The following is a 21,757-nucleotide window of genomic DNA, read 5'->3' as shown; positions in this document are numbered from 1 at the left end:
GTAGGCATTACAAATAATAGCAGCAATGTTCAAGAAACTTACAAACGCATACCAGCCCAATTGTCCAAAGCAAAGAAAGCCATTATAAAACGAAGCAGCAATCCAGTCTGAAATGTTTGGGCTTGACTGTGAGCAGAAATCAATTAAAAACTCACGTATTTGATGTACTCTTGCATGACCTCCTCAAGTGGCAAGGCTCCCTCTTTTCTGAAGATGGATGGGTTCCACATGGCAGCACGAGCCAGCATTACTGATGAGGCATTTGTTGCCTCCCGGAATGATTGGATGTCAGCATACTGCTTAATGTGATCTTGTGATCCTCCACTAAAAGAGACCAAGAGAGATTTAATAAAGATGTATGTATGTTTGGGCCTAGATTGCAACATTACATAATGTATGGCCTCTAGGCATCTGAAATACAAATGCCCATTTAGATTTTCGGAGGAAGCTGAAGTAGAAGTTATTATCCTAAAAGGTGCCATCCAGTCAGCCCAAAACATTTTAAATTGCACAGGGATTAGACGTTGCTTGCAATGGTGTGTGCTTTGCAATTGCTTTTAAAATAAATAATAACATAGCATTATCTGCCAAAGAAGCTTGCTGTCTCACTTACTCTATGTCATCAATATATAGCAAATGGACGCCAAAAGGGGAACTACACTCTATTTCAAGATGTTGAAAGCAGACCTCACGAAATCTTGTCTTGTACACTGACGATCTAATGATTTTAACTGCTGTATGCCACTGTTTCACCCGGCGACTTGTGTGACACCCCTTTAGTAATGATTCCTCTGTGCATGGTTCAGTTTCCCCTAATTTCGAATTTTGCGCTCAGTAGTCATGGTTTGGTTCCACTTTCTATCCCAGCCCCTTGTTCCCAATCCCTCCAACCACAAATAAGCCCATACCCCACCTCCAGTTTAATGCTCCCCCTTCGCTAAGCCCTCCAAAATCATACTTGCCTATATGCCCTCACCACTCATGGCCTCCGTACCTGTGGCCTCCTTCCAATCACTCTGCTGCCTAAGCACACTCGCTTGCTCCTTTCGCCCTGCTGGTCTTCTCTCCCTCATCTCTTCATAAGGGAGGTCCCGCTTCACCACCCCACTCCTCTTCATCCAGCCCACAACGCAACACCCCAAATTTCCCAAACTGCACCATTGCTCACCGATATTTCCCTGGGCAATCTTGCACCACACATGTGCAAATTCTCCCAAGTACTACCCGCTGTACCCAACAATATACATAGTAGAAGGTGCAATGCCGGAACTCTGTTCCCCCATTCTGCTCAGTCTCCTCTCCTAACCGCATCACTCTTCTGTCTGCCAACTCTCCTGCACCTCACAAGACTGCACGTCCCAATGTATATGCATGAGAGGCATTGGATTTCTTTCAAGTTTACATTCATTACTCAACCTGCGTTCGCTAAGAATCCCTTCATAATAGTTTTTCGCACTGCTGACTAAGCATCAACGAGGCAATTCAATATCCAGTGAGCACACTCACCTAGACAAAACCAGAAAACGAGAAAAAACATTTGTGAGACTATTAGCTACGTTTCAGTCTTCTTCGAGATATACAATGAACCCACTGCCACATGGTAGACACTGGTCAACACACAACTGGCCCAACAAAAAGATGTGAACAACAAAAGCTTTATTAGGGGATGTGTACAAATTAGGCCCGAAATAATGAAAAGTGAGATGTAACTGAACCAACGTTGTCTGGGTTGTATTTCTCCAAGACGTTGGCAGTGCTGTAGGCCAACTTAAAAGGAAGGAGCTCTAAGGGAACTTTAAGAGTGTCAAGTAAACATTCTCTTAGTGCTACGTAATTCAGGGAAGGAGCTATCCTAGCAGATTAACGCAATAACCCATATGCTTATAATTTCGGTGTTAGGGGGTTCCTGTGTGCTTTTATCCTGGTCTTGTCAATGTGTAATTTCTACTTGGTTCTCAGTCCTGGGTTTAGGGGGTCCTGCACCCCCCTTCTGTGGTCTTTTCAGAGTCAATGTCATCTTGCTTCTCACAGTATAAGGTTTAAAGAGTTCAAGCAGCCTTCTTTTGGCTTTCACGATGGAACAGCCTCCTCCTAAATCTCAGATCTGGACCAGAACTTACTGGCTGGCTCTATAGATGGCATTGTGGTGGATCTGGCCTTAAACCCAGGTCCAGAGAGAGAGACAGTGGGCTGTCCTAAGGTCTTGTCAGGGTACTCCATAAACCTCTTAACAGGTCCCTTTGCCTAAGGGTCCCTTGGTCTGCAGCTACCTAACTCCAGTCTCCCTCCCATCCTTTGCGTCTCGCCTCAAGTATTGTTCCGACATGATCGTGCCCTGGACCTTCCTCTTTCTCCCTCTTTGTTCAGAGCTTCTCCTGCCCCTCCAAGATCTCAAACTGCAAACTCATTCCTCCGCCCCTCCTAGGAACCCCTTGATGTTTTAGGATCCACCAGGTTTTCCTTCTTTACTGTTATCTGCCACTACCTTCTCCTCCACCTTTCAGATGTTTCTCTACTTCTCTGAATAATTCTTTCACATACTTGTTGTCCCTTCTCTTTACTGCCTTCTATTTTCCTGTACGTCTCTGGTCTGATAATCCTCCCAGCCCCCTGGGTCCGTCTCCTCCCCATCTTCTGGATCTTTCCTTTTGCAAGCCCTCTGGTCCTTTCTTTTTCCAGCCCCCTGGCCCTCTTAATTCCCCAGCTCCCTGGTCTGTCTTTCCCAAGCGTTCTGGGCCTCCCCCTTCAAGCTCTTCCCTCCTTTGTACCCAAAGCCCTTTGTGCCTCTCCTCCAGCCTCCCGTCTCCTGCTATCCCTAGACTCCAGTGACTCTCATACATTGGCCTGACACCTATTTCTCTTCAGTTCCTTCTTATAGTCACCTTTCCAACCAACTCGGAATGAGCACTTCTTCTGAAGCCAGAGGACCTGCCTTTTATATGACTTTGGGCACGCCTTCAAGTCTCCCTCTGGGGTAAAAAATGTGGGTGGGTTTCCTTAGGTATGTAGGGTGGCAATAGGCTGATGGGCCCTGCAACTAGGAATGGCTTAGCTCATTCCGCCCCTACAGATGATCCATACACTGCCCTTCAAACCCTGGCCCTGCCATTGGGGTGGACTACCTTAGCCTAAGCAGTCTTCTCAGCATTACTGTGGAGTCCTAGGAAGGTGACTGATAGATATCTTGTGTTCCATCCCCTTGTTCTGGGCCTAACCCTTTCTCCCTGTGGATATACATTGGATTTCTGCAGTCACATGAGGGGAGTGGTGTGAGGATGCACAGCAGGCACCAAGTGATCACTGCTTCCTAAATTCCCTTAAGGGGGCAGGAAAGTCTGCGGTGGCAAACTGATAAGCCCCTGTGTGGGGTGGTGGAGTTACTCAGGTGACACATCTCCATACCAACCCTAGGTCCAGCCACATACAGTCCTCGTGGCAGCACCCAATCCCTTTTGCAACCCTACATTCACCAGCAAGGTCAAGCAGGAGACTTTGTCAAACCATCTGATGGATTGGGAGTTCAATAAAGCTAATTAAGGCATTTGGTGAGATAACACATACTTGGGGATTATCCATTTGATGGCAATTATAATCTATGCAATGGCCTAGACAAAGAGGAGAAATGCTTTTTCAATGTCTAGCAAATCACAATTTACAATGAGCACTGCAGAAAAATCCTTTACAAACAATTTGAAGCAATGTGATGTCATCTATGATTAGGTAAGTGCTTGGCAGTACTGTCTGTTAAATAGTCAAAATAGTTTATTGCGCTCAATATAACACCAGGCAAACAAGTTTTAATGTGCGGATACAGACATATAACACCTATAAAATACTCAGTAAGACCAATTTTACAAAAGACTAAACATACACATAACAAAAAGTGGATATGTATTCTTTGGTGAAACTGCACATTGTACGTCAGCCACAGAAAAATGAAACGTATATTGCTTTATAACGCAGCACATTGTTAGCACAGTCATGTGTCCAAAACATAACCTGGGCATTTGTCCATATTTGTACCAACACGCATGCTCATTCTATTCGCCCCTTCCAATACCCCACCAAGGAAAAGGAACAAGTTACTTACCTGTAACTTTTGTTCTCCAGCATGGGTCTGGCATGGATTCACATGCTCACGAATATTCCCTGGCGTCAGGCTGGGAATCCTCTGTAAAAAAAACTCCGTTTCAGTTTCGTTTCTGAACTGTCTTTCTACTAATAACCATAACCAATAACTGGTCTCTGGGTCATACTGCCCCCAGCCAATGACTGCCCTCTACCTAAGCCCCTCCTCTGGCAGCCATCTTCAGATTTGGTAGCACGTAAAGTTGCAGTAGGACCAAGAGAAGAGCCGCAGAGGGGTTGGAGGGAGGGTTCGCATGTCAATCCATGCCAGACCCATGCTGGAGAACAACAGTTACAGGTAAGTAACTTGTTCCTTCTCCAGCATGGGGTCTGGCATGGATTCACATACTCATGAATACAAGAATATATAGCAGTACACACATGCACAACCACGGGAGGTGGCAAGGCTCAACATTTAGCATTTCACCAACTCAACATTAAGCATCTCTTACCTCCTCACCAGGCTCACCTTCAAGCGAACAGGTTGCGCAGCACTGCCTGGCCGACTCTGGACTCCTCCCTGGAATCCCGGTCGATGCAGTAGAATCTCGTGAAGGTGTGTGTCGACCTCCACGTAGCAGCCCTGCAGATGTCCAGCAGGGGCACACCAGACAGGAACGCCGTGGTAGCAGCAATTGCTCTGGTTGAATGGGCTCTCAGACAGCCGGGCAACGGTGGGTTTGCCAACCGATGACAGTGCATGATGCAGCCGGAGAGCCATCTGGAAATGGAAGCCTTTGAGAGGGCCTTCCCTTGGTTCACAGGTCCAAAGTTCACAACAAGTCATAAAATAAGCGGTATCGCATCCCAAATCGCAATATAATAATTATGTTTTGCTGTTTATTTTAACTATCATGTTGCACCAACTGCGATATGATTTCCATGGCAAAAAAGAACAAAAAAAAAGATTGTGTGCCTTTAAAAGTTGTGCCTCTGTACACAACGTGCACTGCAGGTGAGGCAGAAGCACCGAGCTGCGCTGAAAACATTGTATCAATGTTTTGTCAGCCGAGCCCGGATGCGGCGTCATCACGTGGTGAGAGGAGGGTGCCCCGTCTCACAGTCCGGCTGAACGTTCTCAGGTAAGGAGGCCAAAGCAGTGCTAGGGGAGGTTTGGGTGGGGGAGCCGGGCTCTTTTCATAATGGCGTCGGTGCGGAGTGTAAGTGTCTGATGATAATATTTCTCCCGCCCGTTCGGGCGGGAGAAATATTATTCTCAGTCACTTTCTAACACCAGCACCCGCAATAATGCAGCCTGCTGTTCGTAGAGGAGGCCTTCTACGAGCAGAAGGCTGCGTTATTACTGCAGGTGCTGGTGTTAGAAAGTGGCTGAGAATAATATTTCTCCCGCCCGAACGGGCGGGAGAAATATTATCATCAGACACTTACACTCAGCACTTGCCGCCGTAATAACGCAACCTGCTGCTCGTTAAAGGCCTCTTCAAGCTGCGTTATTACGGCGGGTGCTGGATGTTAGAGAGCAGTTGCTCTCTAACACCCAGCACCCGCCATAATAACGTGAGCCTGAAGAGGCCTTCAACGAGCAGCAGGCTGCGTTATTACGGCAGGTGCTGGATGTTAGATAGCACAACACCCAGTACCCGCTGTAATAACGCAGCCTGCTGCTCGTAGAAGAGGCCTTGCTAGGTGTCACAGAGCAGGCGCTCTCTAACACCCAGCCCCCATACCTGCCTACGTTTGAAAATCAAAAATTCCTGAGATTTATGCCCCTGCCCACAGTGAGTCACACAAAACCGCGCTCTGCCCACATGTCAAAAAGGTAAACTCTGTTGTAATGTGATGTGACATCAGAAATTTGCAATTCAAATTGAAATATGCATATTTCATTAAATTGCCTTTTCATAACCACCCACTGGACAAAAGGCATTTGCATGTTAACTCCAAGAACCAATACAAAGTTTTCCCTGAATTTTGCAGTACCGAAATTGCACAATTCACCTTAATTGTTTTTGATCAGGTTAGGTAGGGGAGCACAAGGGACACTGCCCCCCTCATAGCTACGCCAATGGTCATACAGTGAAGGTCATTAAATAAGGGCACATATTAGACGCCAGGGTGCAGGACCAGATATAGAACCGTGGAGGGGACTCTGATGTGTGCCCACCGGCCTCCCCACTGCTGATGTTGGAAACAGTGGGGCAGGGTCGGACTGGGGCATACAATTGTCTCGGGCACCAACCGAAAAAGTGCTCCACAGTGAATTAATTCCTTTTGTGACATTGTTTGAATAACCCAAGGGGGAGGTGAGGCAAATTGTACATTTTAATTCAGCAACACTGGTCAAAACTATTGGGCCAGTTTGATGAGTTTCTGGACTCCAGTAACTCATCAAACTGGCCCACATTGGCCAAAAAGGTGGCTCACTTTGACCCAATAAATATGGGCCCACACAAGCATTTTGCGTTCTTGGTTAAGCCACGGGCCTATTGCCCTATATAGGCCAGTCCGAGCAGCCTGCAGTGGTGCATGTAGGTTAGCTGCCTTATTTATCACGAGGCAAGCAGCCAGAGCCAGTAGGAAGCTTTACACTGGCCAGTTTGCTGACTGGAGCCATGGGGGCAGCTGCTGGACCTAGCACCCCCCACCCCCAAGAAGCTCGAGGCCTCACTTGTTTGTAAAGGCGAAAGGCCCCAACGCTGTCCCCGATTGCTGGGCTGGGTGTTGGCAAGTGGCTGCGCTGGCATTTGTTCGGCTGTCGATTCTCGAACCCCCCCCCCCCCCAGAGTGAGTGTGCATTGTTGTGGGTAGCCGGTAAATGAGTTGCTTTTTGCCTATTTTGTAGGAATTGGTCTACAGTTAGAGGAAGATTAGGCAGAGGACCATCCCACTTGATAAGAACGGCCCTGAGAGGTAAGCCTAGCCCAATGTTTTATTCTAAAAATATCTTGCAGCGAACCTTTACATTTTACAAACATTGCACTGATGTTATCCTTCAGAGGTACATAGAAATCATTTCTGCATTCTTGCTAATTCTATATCTTGGGGTACAACTAATTCTGGTGACATTCAATATTAGTACAAAATTGCTAATCAAATTAGTTCATTTGCTAATCAAAAAAATGTTAAATAGCAAAATCTGCTAATCAATTTTTGAAAACTAATTTATGCCTTGCACAAACAGCTGTGATGTCCTCCGAAAACTATTGGTCCGGTCCACGTTGAACTTCAGCGATCTAGCCACATCCAGCGAGAGCAAAGTTCTCTCAGCTGGCGACGAAGGCGACAGGAAGAAAACAGGTAACACCAGGGGCTCATTGAGATGGAAGTCCGACGGCACCTTGGGCATGAAGGAGGGGTGCGTCCTCAGCACTACCCGCGTCTCGTGGAATGTCAGATATGGAGGTTTACAGGAGAGGGCCTGGATCTCTCCCACTCGTCGTGCGGAGGTGATGGCCACAAGAAACGCTGTCTTCCACGATAGCAACTTCAGCGGTGCCGAATGCAAGGGCTTGAATGGGGGACCCATGAGCCTGGTCAGCACCACGTTGAGCTCCCACACCGGGGCCGGTACCTTCACCGGTGGGAACGAGCGTAACAGTCCTTTCATAAACTCCTTCACCAGGCGATGAGACCACAGAGACGACCTCCCCGGAGTTCTGGTGTAGCGGGAGATAGCTGCCTGATGGATTTTGGCAGCGACGACGGCATCAACTTCCACTTCCCCACCGAACGAGGGGAAGAAGCTGGATGCCATGGGACGACGAGTCATCTCGTCGGCCGCGACGACCATCAAAGCAGCCAACGCCCTCGCGATCGTGGCACGCTACGACAGGGAGCTGTGGTTCAAGATCGCTCCCCTCCTGGATTTCCTACCAGACGACAAGAGGGCGGAAGCCCTTGAAATCCTACAGAAAGGAGAGGTGGCTTCAGACCACGTCATCACGGTGGGCACGGACATCGCCGACATCGGTTTTTGCCAGATGGGCAACAGCGTTTGCCTTCGCCGGCGCAAAGATAGACAGCGCCACCAGGTAACCCTTAATGGTACCCACTTGAAGGCCCCTGTGGGCCAAAGAAAGCAAGAAAGACAAAAGCACTGGAATGGAACACTGAAAAGGATGAACATTTTGTCCTCTGCACCAGTCGCAAAACTGATGCCGACGGCAACTGTACCGAGATTTTGTTGCTGGCCCCTGGGCCGAAAGCAACACCTCCATCACATCATCCGGGAGATACCTCAACCTTTCAGATACCAAGTGTGACAATTGAGAGTCCTGACCTCTAGATGGAGAACCTGACCCCTCTTGGAAGGGAAGACGGCGTGGAGGACAGATGGATATTTCTAGAAGGTCCAGGTACCACGCTCTCCTGGCCCAATCCGGAGCAATGAGGATCATGTGGGATCCGTACCTGCGTAACCTCCTTAACACTTGAGGAATGACAGGGACTGCATACAGGAGTGGGAATGACATCCACTATGAACGCGTCTCCTAAGGCGCCTCTCAGAGGAAATTCCCTTGAACAGAATCTCTCGCACTTCCAGTTGGCACTGGTGGCGAAGAGATCCACTTGTGGGGTTCCCCAAAGGGTGAAATTTCCAGGACAACTTTCTGAGGCAACTCCCACTCGTGGGAGATAGCGCTCTGCCTGCTCAGAGCGTCCGCCGCCGCATTGTCCTCTCCGGCCAAATGAACTGCTGAGAGTGACATTCCCTGCTGGATTGGCCATAACCACAGCTGCATTGTCTCTCTGCACAATGGGAGTGACCCTATTCCCCCCCTCCCCTTTTTGTTGAGGTAATGCATGGCCACTCTGATGTCCGTCATGATCAGGACACTCTTCCCCCGCACAGATGCCAGAAAAGCCTTCAGGGCTAGCCTGATGGCCCTTAGCTCTAACAGGTTGATGTGGAGTTTGGACTCCGACGGAGACCAACGACCGATGGCGGTCAAGTAGACAGCATGAGCTCCCCATCCTGTGAGGGAAGTGTCCGTCACTACAGTCACCTCTGGCCACGGTTGCCAAAACGGCTCCCCCTTAATCAGGTTTCCCTCGTTGGCCCACCATAGAAGGTCCTGGGAGACAGAAAGTGGAATCTGAACAGGATCCGACATCTAGCCCGAGAACTGCGACCACTGCATCTTGAGGACCCACTGCAGGGATCTCATCCTCAGCCTGGCCTCTGGCACCAGAAAAATGCAGGATGCCATGAGGCCGAGCAACCTTAAGAATTAGAAAGCCGGGAGACTCTGGGCATGTTGAAACTTGTCCACCATCTGCAAAATGTGATGAGCCCTTACCTTGGGAGGCAAGCACTTCCCCAAGGAAGTGTCGAACACAGCTCCGATGTACTGGAGCAGTTGGGAAGGTGTCAAATGCGACTTCTTGAAATTGAGATAGAAGCCCAGCTTGTGGGGGGAGCGGCAGGTGAGACCGATATGATCCAACGCTTGTTCCGGAGAACGCGCACAGATCAGCCAGTCGTCCAGGTAGGGGTAGACGTGAATTCCCCCCCTCGCCGGGTACACCGGCATGGTAGGACCTGAAACTGAAAGTGCGAGTCACCAGCGGCAAACCTCAGGTACTTCCTGTGCTTGGGATGAATTGGCACATGAAAGTAAGCCTCCTGAAGGTCCAGATACACCAACCAATCCTTAAGTTGAAGGGCCTGGAGGACTTGAGAAAGAGTGACCATCTTGAACTAGTCCTTCCTGAGAAGTTTGTTCAACCAACGGAAATTCAGGATTGGTCTCAATCCCCTGTCTTTCGTTGGAATCAAAAAATATGGGGAATACATCCCTTGTTCCTCTCCGCTACAGGCACCATTCTATAGCGCCTTTCTCTAGCAGGGCCAGGATTTCCTACACAAGGAGTAGATCTGGAAGCTTCAAAGAGATTCCCCGGTGGATTATCGTGAGGGCGCTTTAGGAAGGGAAGGCAGTAGCCGTGGGCTATTGTATCCAGAACCCACGCATCCAAAGTAATCGCTCGCCATTCTTCGAGATGCTGAGACAGCCTGCCCCCAACCAGCGAACCATGGGACATGGCCTCATGACTGTTTTGTAGCAGCAGCGGCAGTGCCTGAAGGCAAAGAGGCAGCTGCCTGAGCGGCTTTGGTACCTCTATTTTCACAACCACCACGGGTACTTTTACGCTGACTCCTTTGACTGGCGGCTCCTCTCGTTCTACCAAATGAGGAGTAGTAACATAAAAAAAAACCTCCCCTCCACTGCTGTCCACTAGGATGAAAAGGCGGAGGTTGGTGCACAGCTGCGCTTAAAGATTTTGCTGCAGCTTTCAAGGTCTGCAACCTCTCAAGACTCTCGTCAGCCTTGCTGCCAAACAAATGTGCGCCATCAAAGGGCATGTTCAAAAGACGGGCTTGCACATCCGGAGCAAAACCCGACTTCCGCAACCACGCTAACTTGACTGAAGGGATTCACACATGGCATCCTTGCCATCTTGCACGAGCCCTTTCTTCCCGCTCGGGAATATGCTCAGCTGTAAGAGAAACACAGTCCCACAGAGTGTGTGAAAATCTTGCCAAGGCACAAGTGGAGTTGGCTGACTTCAGCGCCATACTCCCCGCAGAAAACACCTTGCGTGCTCAACCGTCGAAGCCTTTGTCGTCCCTATCAGGAGGGATGGTAGTGTATACCGCCTGCCTCGAGGCAGCCGTAGCCTCCTGAACCACCAAACTCTCGGGAGTGGGGTGAGATGAAAGATGGCTGCGGTCGCTACCGGAAGGGCAGTATTTTTTAGTTAACGATTTGTTAACTGCTGGAAGAGATTCCGGGCTTTGCCAAGCAGCCTCCACCCTTTCCTGCAAGGTCAACTGAAATGGCAATACCGGGTCAGAGGACGGACCTTGATCCAAAATGTCCGTTAAGTCATCCTGAATAAAAGCCTCTGGAGGACTGGACCAACCAAGGTATTCAGTTACTCTAGCCATAAGACTCCTGTATGACGACTCAGCATGAGCCACAGGCTCATGCCTGCCAAATTCCACCTCAGGAGAAGTGTCCAATCCACTAGCATCATGAAGAGATTGTCTTAACTCTTCCAATTGGCTATCCTATGAAAAGATAGGCGCCACATCAGGCTCAACAGGATCAAGATCTAAATCCGATCTCTCCTCCTCCTCATAGATGTGATCCAGCCGAGGGTCTGGAGCCCATTACAGGCCTCACAGACTTGGAAGTAGCCTTCCTTGTAGGATCCACAGTACCAGGGATCTCAGACGGTAAATTGCGGCCAAAGAGCCCCAAAGGCATCGAGGGCGTTGACGGCTTCGGCGTCAACAGCTTCAAGGGCTGGTACGAAATCAAAGCTTTGACGTCCGTATCTGACGGACACGGCGCCGACGGATTCAACGCCGACCTCGAGCCCTTAGCAGGTTTCTGCGGTCTCGCTTGGGACAAGGACCGAGACCTGTAAGCACGTCTCTTGCGGCCATCCTGAGCCTTGTCCGAACGGGACCTCGAAGGTTCCCGATGAGGATCGCGCCGAGGACCCGAGCCCGAAGGCATACAACCCACAGATCGAGATCGTTCATGGCCGGCTTCATTAGAAGGTGCAGACGGAACTGTGCCCTGCGACTGAAAAATCGCCATCACCTGCTCCCTGAAGGCAGCCCATTCCTTCGGAGTCGAGGACTTGGTTCGACAAGCCACTTTCCTCGTGGTACCATCCTCCGAGGAGGACGGGGAAGGCGACCAGTGACGGCACTTCCTCGAATGCCGAGACGAGGACGACGAATGGCGGTAACCACTCCGGGACCGAGATCCACGGGACTCCTAGATTTACGGGACTTACTGGGTTTAGAACCCCTACCTGCCTGAAGCTTTCCCTTACACTCCCGCAAGGCCTAAGCAGTCAGCAACTGGAATTTGGAACAGTCATCGGTGTTGTGACTCTCACCCAAGCACCACAAACAAATGCGATGCAGGTCGGTAATCGACATTTTCGACTTGCAGTCCTGGCAAGTATTGAAGCCAGCCCGCGGAGTCAGAGGGGTCGTAGAAGAAGACATATTCATGAGGAATACACGAGGCGCACCGAGTCTCTGAAGCAAACATGTTTGTGGAAAAAACAGAACTGAGGCTACGGGCACCGTGCGTCCTATTTATAACATCCAGTGACGTCGCCCTCGACGGAGGCCTTCGAGGGACATCGACCCGACGACATCGACGAAGGACGCCCTCTGCCGAAAAAGTTTCCAAAGTACACAGCTGTGGACATTACATGTCAAAGATGTGGAATACGTTGAGGGACACAATCCATTCAAATGAAACATGCTTTCTTTGTTGGCATAAAAGGTAGATGATCTATTTTCACAATATACCAAACTCAAAACACTGCAAACAAACTTTGTGAAAATAGTTCTGAAGGTGCGGCGACCAGCTGACTGCTGCATATCCAAACTTTGCTGCACCCTTTCCCAAGCAAGTCCACTGTAGGCCAAAGTTCCCCCAACCCTTCTTGTCTGAGCCCGCCTGCCCCTGCAGGTGCTCTTGGGTGGGGCAGTGCCGTTTTGTCGGGGGAAGCTGAGCCCTCATTGATCCTTCCAGTGCCCCTGCCGCTTAGGCTCCCAAGGGGCGATGGTCTTGAGAAGAGCGAAGACACTTCCTGCTTTTCCAGGGCTCATTAGTAGTCTGTCTCTTGCCACTGGTTGCCAAAACACTGCCACGCCCAAGGTGGGTCCACTCCCACCGTGGCTACCCCCTTTCCTTCTCTTTTAATTCCTGCAGCTTTGTGCATAAATCCCAGACGACCAGATCCCTGCCCGCTGATGACAAATGCCCTCCGCCCCTGTCATAGCACTCTGGGGACTTTTGATTTATCACGCCATGCCTGAGCTAGATGGAGGCTCTGCCCATGCAAATGTGGCCATTGTGCCATTTAATTTTCTGCTTGCTTTTTAAATCATGAAAGTCCCACTGCCAATTCCTCCTAGTTATATCAATAATCCTTGGTTCCAACCAAGCACTTTGTAATAAAAACCATTAATCCAAATTGCACTTTGTTGACATTATCACTCCTTGGTTCCAACCTCGTAATGCGATAGAACCTCTCTCTTTAAGATGCAATTAGCTGCCTAATGCACACTTGCTTCCCCCTCAATATGCTCCTCTCCACTTTTTAATAGGCCAAAGCTCCCCCACCACAATTGCCGTTGCACTGCCTGCCCTGGCAGAAGTTACAAGGCTGGGGGAGCGCCATTCCTGACGTGGGAAGCTGAGCCTTATTCCTTTAGTTAAGATTTTAAAATCCAAATTTGTCTTCCTTCCCTCTTGCCTCAATCTTTATAACATAACCCCCGCATAAATCTTAAACTTGATATAATATCCCTCCCTCATAGCGCCTTCCCCAGCCTAAAACAACCGAAATACATCTAATCCGTGACCGAAACACTTGAACATTTTAAGAGTCATTGGCAACCAGGAGCCTGTTTAAACCTAACTAACATAAGCCCGGCATAATTGTCAACCTTCTTGCCCTGAGGTTTTACTGCATATATTTGCTAATCATTGACCTCTGTGTTAACCTCTGGCATTATCACTCCTGATTTTAAATTGTCAGGAGTCCCTGCTCCCCACTGCCCCGTTGCCAGTTAGGCCAGTGGGTTTCAATTATGCTTAGCCTTCTCATTGGCTTTTGCGCTAACCCTCTGCCTTCCTTCCCCTGAAGGCATGTTATGGTTCCCTGCACCATTGCCACCTGTGTGTTTAAATCTGCAGATTTTGCCAAAAGGGCAATACCCCTTCTCAAACTTCCAACAAACCGCCTGCTCCCGTGCTCCCGTTGCTGATAACTGGCTCGACTATTCCTGGAGGCACGCCCCCTCTTCCTGTCCCCATCAGACCATCTCTCTCTCTCATAATGCGGCTTCTCATCCTGCGCCTTGTCCCCCATCTCCATTAATGGCACCATTTTCTCAATGTAACCCCTGACATTCATCTCATCCCAAGACATAGCGGGCCAAATCTGCATTTTTAGCCTAAATCCCCTGCCATATTTCAACCAAGCATCACCGGCATAAGTCAAATATAAAGTATGGACGTACTGCTCATATGCAAATAATTCCCCTGCATCCTGTGGGAACTTTTCAATCATGATGGATGCCAGCATCCTGAACGCCACCAGCCAATTGTGGATGTTCTCTTTCACCTTAGCTCTCTCCCTGTCCTTCTACCTCTATCTGAAAATTTGCATACGCCCATCTTCACAGGCTCCATATCAAACAGGGAAAAGATCTTAAAAAACTCCCTCTGCCAAATCCTCTCCTTGTAGGCAAAAGGAATGTGCCATACTAAAGAGTTCCCGGCTGCCCTTACTGGAGCAAAGCCCGGCATCGCCCTCTCGGCATCGCCCTCTCGTATTGTGTGGTATTACCACACCCAATCTCCTGCACTTGGCTGCCTGCCGGTTATGCCATCAGCTGCTGCAGCTGGCTGCCCATACCCAGAGGGGTATCCCTGGGCAGTGAGGAAGCTTGACTACCCCACACAATACCCTGCCTTTGGCTGTCTGCCAGCATTGCCATTGGCTGCTGCAGCTGGCTGCCCATACCCAGAGGGGTATCTCTGGGTAGTGAAAAAGCTTGACTCATGCCAGTGGGGCTCACAACCCCCCCCAAGCCACCTAGCCTCTGAACCTCCTCCTGCTGATGCACATCCTCTGCATTCCATCCTACCTGATTAAATGCATTTACATTTCTGCAAAAATTTGACCATTTCCCCCGTTTCCCCATGCCTGCAAGCACCGCATAAACATATCTTTAACCTGCTCCAAGGATGCATGCACACCTACCCCTTACCCAGGGGGGAGGGAGGAGAGTACGCTGCCCCCGTTATTCAGGCGCCTCCTCGATTTCTTTTTCGTCGACACCTCCAGGTTCCTGCATTGACGTTCAACACCAGCCGACCTGCCGCCCTATCTGCGAGAAGTCGGGGTAGATGCCAAGAGTACAACGCATGAAGCGGAAGTAAATGCTGCACCATCACTCTTCACGGGAAGCTTTTCAAATGCACCAGACTCTATCCAACGCAGCGCACCCGAACAAAAAAAGTAAAAACACGTAGATCTACAAGATGAGGGTCTGATTTTCCAGTACATTCTTGAGTACGTAGTAACAGCCCAGGCATATATAATAACAGCTTCATGATCCACAGAGACGGGGTCTACCAACGTGGGTAGAATCGCAATGGTTTGACAGGGAAGCTGGGCATGGCAGGACGCCAGGCTCGGACTGCCCTATAGGGCAACAGGACAATGCCCAAACCAAAAACACAATGCTCGTATGGGCCAGTTTTGTGGTCAAAGTGTGCCAGTTATTTGGCCCATGTGGGCCAGTTAGATAAATTACTACACCATGCGGCTAGTTTTGACCAGGGTTACTGAATACACATTCTTTAAAAAAAACACGAAATGCATCACATTTTATGAAAAACCTCCCCCTTGGGTACTATTCACTTTGTCACACAAGGAATGAATCGGCATTTGCAACGGTGGACCACGTTTTCATTGGTGCCTGAGACAATTTTATGCCCCAGTCCAACGCAACTTCTCCAAACCACTTTGCTTTCAATATGTACATGAGAACATATATATTATTTTCTTATGTAAAATAAGAAGCACCTTCTCCCATTGAACAGGTATATTTTTCCTAGCAGGAGTAACTTCATGTTTTCCTCCCTTTTGTTAAATGAAAGCAAACAAGATTATAACTTTGGCACGCTTACACGCTCATGGTGTATTATTTTGCTTTGTACTCTATTATTAATACAACATTTTCCAAGCACATATCCAAGAAAGAAAGGATGGCAAAGTGAGATTTCAAACATTATGAACCACCCATGCACATGCTGCGGGCACAGGGTTATTTTAATTCCACAAAGAGGAGATCTAGTTATAAAGGCAACGATTGATGATTTAATTCTACTCTTTACACCACAGAAGCACTGACGCAATTAAAAGCAGGCAGGAAAGGCGCTAACGAGGCAAGTCTCTAAAAAAAAATGTTTTTCATTCATAAAAATGCAATTAGAGTACTGTAACGCCTCCTGTAAGACGTGAATTAAATTGAGCAAATGTTTTATTTATAGGGTATATTTTTCCAATGATCCAACTAATTCTGAATTTTATTGCATTTTTAATCAACATTTAATGCTACAATACGTTGCAAGTTTGTCTTGTTTCTGGCTTATTTAATTACTTCCAGCACAAATTTCTCAAAGTGTTATCACTGGGTAATGTTTGCAAGACGTACACTTATAATTAAAATCCTGCTCTGCAAAGCCTTTGCTTGTGTATTCGCCCACCCACAGCCCAATAACCTCCTACTTGCAGGGTGACTCCATGTGATATTTTGACGAAGGAATAGGTACATTTTATTTTATTTTTATTTTATTGCTTAAAGCGTGGACCTGGCTCAAGAGCCTTGCAGTGCTGTTTAGAGTGTGGGTAGCCAGCGTTTGGGCTGGCCTCTTTTTTAATCTTTTAAAACAGAATTGTATTGATTTTTTGTACACTTTCAGTTAACGAAAATCACGAGGTGTGAGCTATAAATACTGCGCTTTTGCTGACGGAGGAGGAATAACGTTATTGCAGAAGCTCAGAGCTGGGGGTAAATGCTGCCGAACCCGTAATTTGGCGGACCCTCAAATGCGGCGGTGATAGCGTTACCGCCGCATTTAAGGGTTACCGCCAAACTCGTGATGAGGCTGTAAATGTCCATTTCAGCAACCTCACAGAAGAACAAAGTACCCTCTCCCCTCTAATCTACCCTCCCCAACCCCATCCCCTCCATCCACCTCTGGGCAACAACATTAGTCTGTCCCAACAATTGTTTTCTTCTACATAACACTTCCACGTTATCAGGAACTAGCTAAAGACAAACATAAAAAAAGTTCTTGTATCTTGCAGTAAAAACCAGGGATAACTCAGATCGTCACATACTGTAGTTAGTCAAGTCATTTTGGGCAGCCTTGCTTCTAACTTGACACTGATTGCTTTTGCACACTTCTATGCGTGGTAGAGTATTCCAGGAAGGGGAGCCAGATCATGTCTATGTGGGCGTGCGACGCTAATACAGCTGTGATGCTCTCCATTTGATATATTGTGTGGGCTCTATCCAGCCATTTCCTTTTTGTTGGTAGCATGCTGCTTTTCCATTTTACCGCGAGGCAGACCCTAACCACCAGGAGCAAGTTGCTGGACATGTGTGAAAGCACTGTGCTTGTCTCCTCTTCATCCTTCTCAATACCAAACAATGCAAGTAACGGGGATAAGACTCTGAATGCCGTCTATGGTCTGTAGCCAACCTAGGATCTCTTTCCAAAACACCCGAACTTTTGCACAGCCCATCATTGGTGCCACCATTGGTGCCAATAATCACAGACTACTGGGCAAACCCTCCAACAATATGGCGTGACCCCTGGGTACATCCTGGCTAACCTCTGAGATGCTAACGCATTAGTAATATAGCATTGTGCATCTTGTATTGCATAGATATTGATGTGTACCATACATCTCTGTATATCACTGCCCAGGTCTCCGGGCAATCCTGCAACACCAGCTTCCTTTCCCATTTGACCTGCAAGTTGGGTTGTGGTGAATGGCCTCTAGTGATGAAATATTAGATTAGTGTGGCATATAGTAGTGGTAGTAATCCTTTAGAATCGCAGCGCTGACTCAAAATACTCTCAAAAGGGGTAAGTGGTCTTCAAAGAGAGTCACCCCAGGACGGGTCTAAACATCACACCTCTTAGCTGCAAGTAGCATAGCAGTGATATAGCCAGGCCCTGCTGAGGAGCTCCTAGTTCTGACTTTGTTATAAAATTACCTTCTTTCCACATCTGCCCAGCTCTAACCAGACCACCCTCATACTAGGGTTGAAAGCGATTTGGATCACTTAACAGATCTCTAATTGGGGGGGTGTAAGCGTGTACTCTCTATATTTTATGAAATAAGTACGCTGAGACTGAAAGTAGATGTTTTCCTGTTAGTGAAACAACTTTTATTTTGCATTGACTTTCTTTTCTTTCTCTATTTTAGGAAAAAGTATACGTTTTCGACTTGGTCGAGGACTTCTTCGGTTGACAGTTTCAGGCAGCGGACTTGGTTCCTTCAGGTAAGCCTCTAAAGGTAGAAATGTTCTATTCTAATTTTCTTCAAGTCTCTCTCATGGTTTCCGTCAGTTCATTTCACTACAAACGCCTTTGCCTTTCCTTGTTAATTCACTGCGAATGTTCTCAGCTCTGTGGATCTTACAGTCTTTTTTTTATCAACTAGCTCTGATGCTTCATTCTCTTTCTGGACTGCAATTTCTTAATACTTTAGCATCTTGTTTAGAAGACTCTTCCAATGGGGAACAGTCTTTTCGGTTTGCAATATCCACTGTACACATACACGTGTGCACGCACTTAAACTCCTCTCTCACTCCGGCACTCTTCGGCTCACACTTCGCTTGATTGGTTTAATGTTTCTCCTTGAGACTGGCTTGCAGCGTCTCTCTTCATCAAGTCTCTAGTCCCTTTTATACGCTGCGGGCTTGTTGAGGCTTCTGCCTTCCAGTCGCACTCCCTTTGATTGACTCGGCAGTGGCTAGAAAGCTCCGCCCCCCAGCTGACTGTTGAATTAACCTCAGTGACACCGTGACACACACCCAGCTGCTACGCGGGAGTTCCGCCCCTTCAGCGGTGTTGTAATCCGAAAACACAGCGTTTCTGCCCCTCGCCTTCACTTCACGTAACAGCGCGTTCCTCACATCATGTTACGCTCCCCTTCGTTGTAACGATCTTCGGATCGTCTGTTTCGGAAGGGATCTCCCCACCGCACTTGTTTCATAGGGGCGTCGCCTCTCTCACTCCTCCTCCCCTCTTTATACTAGTGTGATGGCCTCTCTCTCACCTTGACACGTTGATCTCGGCGTGAAGATCTCAGAACTGGCAGCACACAGCGATTGACGATCGCTTCATGAACTTCAGCAACATTTTCTAACATAAGCGCAACGGCGCAACTTTTACTACTTTAAGTTAAAACAGTCTTCCTTGTTTTCTTTCCGGACCTCCTCAGTAAGCCCAGCTATAACCGTCGTTTTCCTCCTCCAGCTCCTCCGTTCCCTAGCAACCAGCAAAACAAGAGAACAAGGTCAACAGCTTGAATCCCGGCTGTGATTGGCTAAACACACTGTCAATTAACCTCTCCAGCTGATAGAAATATTTAACCCTTTGATGCCCTGCTTATCCTGCTTATGCTGGTATTGCCAGAGCCAACGCCTGACGGAAGATCTCCTGTGCACTTCAGAGTGGATCCATCACACACCCCCTCTTCTAAGCCCTTACGCTCGGGAAGGGCGGTGTTGCGAGACAAAAAAATCGGCCTGTGCCAATAATTTCTCAGGTAGATGAACCGTCTTGAAGGTGAAAGGTTGAAGGGCAAGAAACCACCTGAGGACCCTGGGATTCGTGTCCTTATTACGAGCTAACCACACCAGGGGAGCATGGTCAGTCACCAAAGCGAACTCCCGACCCAACAGGTAATATCATTATGCCTCTATAGCCCACTTTACGGCCTGCACTCCTTTTCAATTGTGGCATAATGCATCTCATGGGAAAGTAACTTCCTACTTATAAACACAACAGGTCTTACCGCCTCCCCTTGGTTTTGGTACAGCACTGCTCCAAGACCTGTACCTGACGCATCCGTATGTAAATAAAATGGCGCTGAGAAGTCAGGACAATGAAGAATTGCTTTCTCGGAGAGACCCTCCTTCAGGTTGTTAAAAGCTCTCTCCGTTTCTGACGTACGCCATTCCTTCCGTGGCGGTGCCGAGGTCTTTAAAAGATTGGTCAGAGGGGTTGCCAACGTGGAAAAATGTGGTATGAACCTCCTGTAGTAGCCTATAAAGCCCAGTAAAGCCCTCACTTGCCTCGGGTTCACGGGAAATTGTAGGTTTTTTATAGCCACTAATTTTTCCTCTTGGGGTTTTATGATGCCTTGCCCAACAAAATAGCCCAAATACTTTGTATGAAAATTAGCCATGAAGGACTTCGTAGGATTTACATGAAGTCCTGAGTTTTGTAGCAGTCGAAGTACTGTTTCCAGATTGACAAGGTGATCATTCCATGTTTGACTAAAAATAATATCATCCAGATACGCTCCGACATAAGCTTCATGCCCTCTAATTATTGAGTTCATCAACCTCTGGAACGTTGTAGGCGCTCCATGTAACCCAAAGGGCAAGACTGTAAATTGAAATAAACCTGAGGGAGTGGCAAAAGCTGTCTTTTCTTTATCATTAGGATGGAGTGGTATTTGCCAATATCCTTTCGTTAAATCTATGGTCGTCAAAAACCTGGCCTTTCCGAGTTTATCAAGTAAATCTTCAATCCTAGGCATAGGATAGGCGTCGAATTTTGAGATCTCATTCAGCTTCCTGAAATCTAAGCAAAAACGAGTTGTTCCATCTGCTTTAGGGACTAAAACTATTGGTGACGACCACTGACTCCTGGAAGGTTCTATGACTGCAAACTCCAACATCTCTTGGATCTCTTTATTAATTGATTCTAGCTTCGCCTCCGGAATTCTATAAGGTCTGATCCTGACTACCTCCCCAGGAGGAGTCTCAATGCGATGGTAGGCCAATTTCGTTTTCCCTGGTAAACTGGAAAAGGTCTCTGAATATTTCTTGTTAAGTTCTAAGAGTTCCATCTTCTGTTTCTCTGACAAATTTTCATTTATATTTAATGCCTCCATTCCCAGGTTTCCTTTTAATTGAGGGAACTGCTCCATAGGTATTTCCTTGGTGTTTATCATCGCTATAGACGTCTCTGGATCAGACCATTTTTTAAGCAGGTTCACATGATACGTTTGTGTTGGGAATCTTTGATAGTTTTGTCTTACTCTATAGGTCAAAGGCCCCAGGACTTCTTTGATCACATATGGCCCCCTCCACGTAGCCAACATTTTGTTTTCAGAGGTTGGTAATAATACCAACACCATATCTCCTTTCTGGAAGGTTCTCAACTGAGAGTTATGGTTGTAATAATATTCTTGCTTGATTTGATTCTTTAACAAATGTTCTCGTGCAATTTTCTGCAAGTACTCCACTCTTTCTTTAAGCTGACAGGCATACTCTGTTAAAGAAATCTCCTGACCTGGATTCTCCTCCCAACTCTCCTTTAGAATGTCGAGTAACATTCTCACTGGTCTCCCAAACATCAGTTCGAACGGAGAAAACCCTGTGGAGGATTGGGGTGTGTTGCATAGTGTGAGTAATATCGATGGTAAAATCCGATCCCAACTCCTTTCCCCAGGCTCTATCGACTTGCGCAACATCTGCTTAATTGTCTGATTATATCTCTCTACGAGACCATCAGTCTGGGAGTGATATACAGCCGTTTTCAAATGTTTTATCTTTAAAATCCCATAAACTTGCTCCACGACGGCCGACATAAAATTAGTCCCACGATCAGTGATGATTTCTTTTGGTATTCCTACTCGACTGAAAAAGGGTATCAATACGTCACAAATGTTTGAAGCGCTGGTTGACCTGAGAGGGAAAGCCTCAGGATATCTAGTTGCGCAGTCAACGACCACTCGGATGTATTTATGACCTCTGGATGATGGTTCTAAAGGGCCAACAATATCCAACCCGATTCTA

At 47.7% G+C, this 21,757-nt stretch overlaps 1 protein-coding gene across 2 annotated transcripts in view; it reads right to left on the bottom strand.

Moving 5' to 3' along the window:
- DUS2 (dihydrouridine synthase 2) overlaps positions 1-21,757 on the bottom strand; it is a 1,290,787-nt gene that overhangs the window by 297,404 nt on the left and 971,626 nt on the right. For both annotated transcript variants that reach the window (XM_069639713.1, XM_069639706.1), the window contains one exon: positions 156-324. In XM_069639713.1, coding sequence (XP_069495814.1) covers positions 156-324 — 169 coding nt within the window. The remainder of the gene's footprint in view (positions 1-155; positions 325-21,757) is intronic.

Source organism: Ambystoma mexicanum, chromosome 1q (genome assembly GCF_040938575.1).
Source record: "Ambystoma mexicanum isolate Mex_15411 chromosome 1q, UKY_AmexF1_1, whole genome shotgun sequence".
Lineage (NCBI taxonomy): Eukaryota > Metazoa > Chordata > Amphibia > Caudata > Ambystomatidae > Ambystoma > Ambystoma mexicanum.
This window is presented reverse-complemented; position numbering and strand designations above follow the sequence as displayed.